We start from the raw sequence: 5,263 nt of genomic DNA on the forward strand, positions 1-5,263 counted from the left end.
TCCATCCAGGCAGAGTCTGTGCTCTACCTACTTTTGCATCTCCAGTTTCCAGCCAGGCCCCGACAGGTGGGCGGCTGCCCAGTGTTTGCTGAGCCAACTCCTCCCTTCCGTCCTCTCTCCTTTTCCAGAGCAGGCCTCCCCTCCCCGTGAACAAAGAGGTGGAGATTGGCGGGATGTGACCAAGCCCAGAGAGAACCCGAAACAGTCTGACTGTGGGGCGAGGGACTGGTGGCTCTCCAGTGTCTCCTGCACAGACCGCGCTTGGGGACCTTTCACAGACAGACCCCAGAGTCTGACTTGGTGGGTTGCGGGGAGCCCCGCAGTCTGCATTCTCTTCTTGTTGAGATGAGGTCTCACTCTGTCACCCAGGCTGGAGTGCAGTGGCAGGCCAGGGCTCACCACAGCCTTGACCTCCTAGGCTCAAGCGGGCCCTCTGCCTCAGCCCCCGAAGCAGCCGGGACTACAGGCATGCGCTACGACTGATGGCTAATTTCTCGGATTTTTTTGTAGAGACGGGTCTCATTATGCTGCCCGGGCCGGTCTCAAGCTCCTGAGTTCAAGCGATCCTCCCGTCTCAGCCTCCCAAAAGGCTGGGACTACAGACGTGAGCCACCTCTCACTCGCATCTGCCTTTTGAAGAAGCACCTTCAGGGGTTCTGCTGCAGGTGGCCTCTGAGACCCCCCCTTGGGAAGTTTGCGGAAAGGGCGGTCCTGGCACTCACCTTTCCTTCGCTTCCACCAGAGCAAGGTTGCCAGTCCCAAAACGACAGTTTTGAGCGCCACGCAGGCCGCGGCCACCCCGAGTGCGGTCTCTAGAGTCAGGGGCAGAGACCCTGTGCTGCTTTTGCCCTCTGTGTCCCTGAGGCCAGCTGTGGTGGCTATGTCACGGGGGCTCTGGCTGGTGGTCTCGGTGGCTGGGAGAAACAAGCAAACGGGAAGTGAGCAGACTGCCCTGGAGGCCTGGGTGTATCTGGGGGAGCGTGTGGCGTCTGGTGTTCCAGGCTGGGAGAGTCCCGGGATGGCGGATTGGCTCCTAGGAGCTCACCAACGGGCACAATAACAAGGTGGAAGGCTGAGGGCTGGCGATCCAGTCAACCCAGTTGAAACTGAGGACGCGGTGAACACCAAAAGCCTCCGCGGAGGGTGCGAGGAGGGTGCCGGCGTCTGGACTCACCGTCGGTGATGGTGAGGTTGGTCCCTTCGATGATCTGCCATGTCTGCCTGCCTTCGGTCTTTGTGTTCAGATGGACTCGGCAGAAATACACAGTCTGGTCCTCCCTCCGCAGGTTCCAGATCCTGAGGGAGCCGCTCTCCTGACCCTGTGTCCAGTTCAGACGGAGCCGGTTCTTGAAATCCTTGTGGGTGAAGCGTGGGGTCGTGTTGTAGAAGAACTCCCCGTGGAAGTGCCCCCGTCTCCAGGATATAGCCACTTTGGGATCCTCGGCTAACTCCCAGGGATGATAGAAGGAGAAGGGGATTTCGATGGAGCCACCCACAGGGGCTGAGAGGTGTTTGGGTTGGTTGATCCCGTAGTCTCCAGGAGATACTGCTGAGCCACCTGGAGGAGGGAGGGAGGAGAGGGAACGGAGACTCTGAAGTCACCCGGGGGGACAAGGAGGAGACACACCTGGGCCTCCTGGCCGGCACGTGACAGTTGGTAGGACTGACCCCGTGGCCTGGGCATTGGGAGGCGAGAGGCTGAAGGGATGGGTGAGCCCACCCCTGTGGACCAGCCCCTCGGTGGCTGGGTGGGAGGCCCGGCCGGCTCCTCCAACAGACCCCCCTCCCGATGCCCAGCCATTGCCCCCCTGGCGGCCCCTCCCGCGGTTGGGCAGAGCCCCCACCCGGGCGTCCTGGGCACTCACCCGCCTGCAGCGCCAGGGACGGCAGCAGGGACAGCAGCAGCAGGGGCCAAGCCATGGCCGTGCCGACCTCCAGGGCAGCCAGGGGCAGGCGGAGCTGTCGAGGCAGGAGGGGAGGCCCTGTGGGGGGCGTCTGGGGGTTCACCGGAGTCGGGGAGGCGTCCGGGCGGCAGGGTCAGGCTGCCTCAGAGGCCGGAGGAGCGTGGGAGCCCTCCCCGAACCTCCACGCCTTCAGAGTGACCGGCACTTCCTTTCTCAGACGGGCTTCTTCTTTTCCAGCATTGCAAAAGGCCCTCCCTTGGAGTCAGGGGCAAGTGAGCTCTGCGCACAGGCCCCCGGTTCCGTCTCCCACGGAGAGGCCTGGCCCTGACCTCGGCTGCCGGGCGTCCCCTCTCCCGCCTTGACTCTGCCCTGACAGCTCCCTCAGCATCTCCGGTGGAGTCAGTCTCTGCCTCTTGGTTTCTCTCTCTCTCTCCCCGTGCCCCTGCCCTCTCCCCCCACCTCACTCAGTCTGTTTTTCCTTCCCGCTTACTCTGGTTCTCTGAGCTTCTTCCGGACTCGGCCTCTCTCTCGTCCCGGGAGAAGGCTGCTCAGCACCAGCGAGGCAGTCTCAGCCAGAGGAAAGGTGGGCATGAGTCTGCCGGGCTACGCCCCTAGCTTTGGCTCTTACAGAGAATGAGGAGGCAGAGGGTGGTGGCCACACACCCTCAGCCCCCAGCCCAAGCACCTGAGCCCCCAGTTTGCTCTGTCTCGCTCTGCCAGGCAGAGGCTCCCAGGCAGCCCTCCGGCAGAACCAAGGACTGAGGCACCCTGTCCTCCCTGAAGGTAAGGGGTGCGGGTGGGGGGGCAGTGCCGCCTACCCAGACAGTGGGCCTCCTGGCGGCCACGCCTCCACCCCCAGAAGGTGGCACTGGATCTGCAGGGTCCTCTCCGTCCTCCCCACCCTACAGAGGATGAGACTGAGTCTCAGGATTCTTGCCCCAGGCCAGATGACTCTCCTGTGGCACGTCCCATCTGGAACTGCAGGCTGCTGCGTCCATGGAGCCCCCACCGTAAGTGGAAGCCTGGGCTGACTGCACGGCAATCTGGGCCTCAACCTCTGAGGGCAGAAAGGCAGGGGCAGGGGTGCCCCGGGCGGCCGTTTTCGTCAAGCTCCTGAGGCGAATCCCTCCCCAGACGTGAGAAGCCCTGGCTTATCCAGAACCTTCCTTGGACAGAGGGGAAAGGGAAGGCTCGGAGCGGCGGTGAGGAACCCTCACACAGTCCCCGGGACCGTCTCCAATGGAGGGTACTGCCAGCCTTGCTTGGTGGCGGATGGGTGAGACATCGGGGGCTGGGAGCTTTGGGGACCCCCAGGGCTCATTTTCTAGGGAGCTCTGCCCATCCCCCCACCCCCAGGATGAGGAGGCATTTGCTCTCCGAGTGGACCATGGAGCCAGAAAGGCATGATCCTGCCAGAGCAAGTGGTGTCTGCCTTCTTGAAGCAAAGCAAGCAGAATCCGACTTCCCTTCTGAACTGCTTCTTCCCTAATCCCACCACAATCTCTTCTGCCCTCCCCAGGGCCAGCCAGGCAGCCCCGCTCCCTCTGTGCCAGCTTTTCCTATCCCTCCTCACAGGCCTGAGAAAACTGGTTCCAGATGTTCACGGAACCCCTCTGAGCCAGACCATAAGCACTCGATTCTCAGCTTCACAACGCTCTGTTGCGGACACGTCATCTCTGCTTTACTCACGGGGAAGCTGAGATGGGAGGGTATTGGACGAAGCGGTCCCAGCTGGAAAGGTGGGCCGGAGAGAGGACGGGGACCCGCTGGCCATCTGGCCAGGGCCTGGAGAGTGCGGCCTGCCCTGCCTGAGAACTGAGCCTTGGGTTCCATTCCTGCCTTGCCCCATGAGCTGTGGGACCTGGCTGGAAAGGCACCGGTCGGCAAGGCCCCCCAAGGAACGGGCTGGACTCCAGCAGGGAGCCACAGGCCAGCGGGGAGGCCCACAGCCCTTTTCAAAAGCCAACGCTGGGCAACTTTCACAGAGCGCATGCTGACACGTGTGGTCTGCCTGGATGCAAGGTGCACGGTTATGTCACTTTCAGGACCTGGACCCAGTGATTCCCCTCAGGGGACTCTTGTGGTCTCTGCTCAGGGCGGGCGTGAGGTCTCCTGGGCTTGTTCGTGCTCCCTTCCCTCGACAGCAGTGACAGGCCTGGGAGTCAGCCTGGATCTGTGGCTCATTCACAGAGGGGGCTTCTGGGAGGTTGGACAGCCCGTGGTTTGGATGAGACCCTGCTGAGCTACCTAGAGGCTGGAGGGCGGGGAGGGCATGGGAGTCTGATTCAGGGAAGGGAAGAACCCACACGCAGCTCTTCAGCCCAGTGGGTGGCCACGGGGGAGGGTGGGACCCAGGGTGGGACCCAGGGTGGCCTGGAGCAGGCCAGGTTCGCAGGTCAGGACCCTGCACCACATGTGGAGAACCACCGTCGCAGATGCCCCTGGCTTCCCCAAGCTGCTTGCCTCCCTCGCTGGCCACGTCCCTCCCTGCCCCAGCCCCTCCCCTCCTCGGCTCCCCACCCAGGGCCGGGTTTCTCCCTAAGGTCGGAATGAGGCCGACTTCTAGCGTTTTCCTATATTCCGTATTGGTACGTTAGGTGTCTGTTCATCCCGATTGCATTATCTGTATTTTCTGCATTCTTAATGCTCTGGTACCCAAGGCCTTGCTGAACGGGGAAAGACTCCCTCTTCCGGCACCAGTCAACTTTAAAATTTTTAAATCAAATGATCAAACCAGCTGGCCAATTTCCATGGGAACCCTGTTGAAATTCTGACTAAGAATTATTTCACACAACGGAATATGATGCAGCCACAAAGAAGGACAAACATATGGACTTTGCACCATCTTGGATGGATTCAGAGTCGATCATACTCAGTGATCTATCACAGAAACAAAGAACAGAGAGTACTGTTTTGTCCTCACTCATAAGCGGACCTTGAACAATTATCATAATACTGTAAGAAAGGGATTGGCAGTAGTGGGTAACTGCCAGGGGAGGGGCACACCTCAACAAGGGCACCTGCACAATCAGTGTTTGTATACCTAAGCCTGAATTGTACCCCACATCTTTAAAAAAAAAAAAGAATTATTCTGTAGATTCACTTGGGGAACTTGTCAACAGCGACCCTTCCGACGCCTGAATGTGTGTCTCTCTTCAGTGATTCAGCATTTTGATTTCTCTCCTCAAGGCTTTGCACACAGACCCTGCCCCTCCCATCAGAAGCCTCCGGGGCCTGGAGAGCCATCAGCCTGCCAGGCACCTCACTGGTGGCTCAGGCCTGTCACCCTGAGCTCCTCCTGTAGCTGCTTGACTGTCGTCCCCTTCCCTGAAACATGCTCCCCCCTCAATCTTCCATCT

The 5,263-nt window shown here is 60.5% G+C and overlaps 1 protein-coding gene across 1 annotated transcript in view; it reads right to left on the bottom strand.

Annotated features, from left to right (window-relative positions):
- The window catches only part of PILRB (paired immunoglobin-like type 2 receptor beta), a 5,547-nt gene extending 2,254 nt beyond the window's left edge, over positions 1–3,293 (bottom strand). The window contains exons 1-6 of the mRNA XM_008052324.2: positions 3,255–3,293; positions 2,723–2,806; positions 1,866–1,959; positions 1,175–1,558; positions 719–914; positions 212–246 (exon numbers count right to left, since the gene is read on the bottom strand). Coding sequence (XP_008050515.2) covers positions 212–246; positions 719–914; positions 1,175–1,558; positions 1,866–1,959; positions 2,723–2,806; positions 3,255–3,293 — 832 coding nt within the window. The remainder of the gene's footprint in view (positions 1–211; positions 247–718; positions 915–1,174; positions 1,559–1,865; positions 1,960–2,722; positions 2,807–3,254) is intronic.
- Positions 3,294–5,263: the final 1,970 nt, after the last annotated feature.

The sequence above is a fragment of the Carlito syrichta genome, unplaced genomic scaffold (genome assembly GCF_000164805.1).
Source record: "Carlito syrichta isolate Samal-C Ts95f unplaced genomic scaffold, Tarsius_syrichta-2.0.1 Scaffold272471, whole genome shotgun sequence".
In the NCBI taxonomy this organism is placed as follows: Eukaryota; Metazoa; Chordata; class Mammalia; order Primates; family Tarsiidae; genus Carlito; species Carlito syrichta.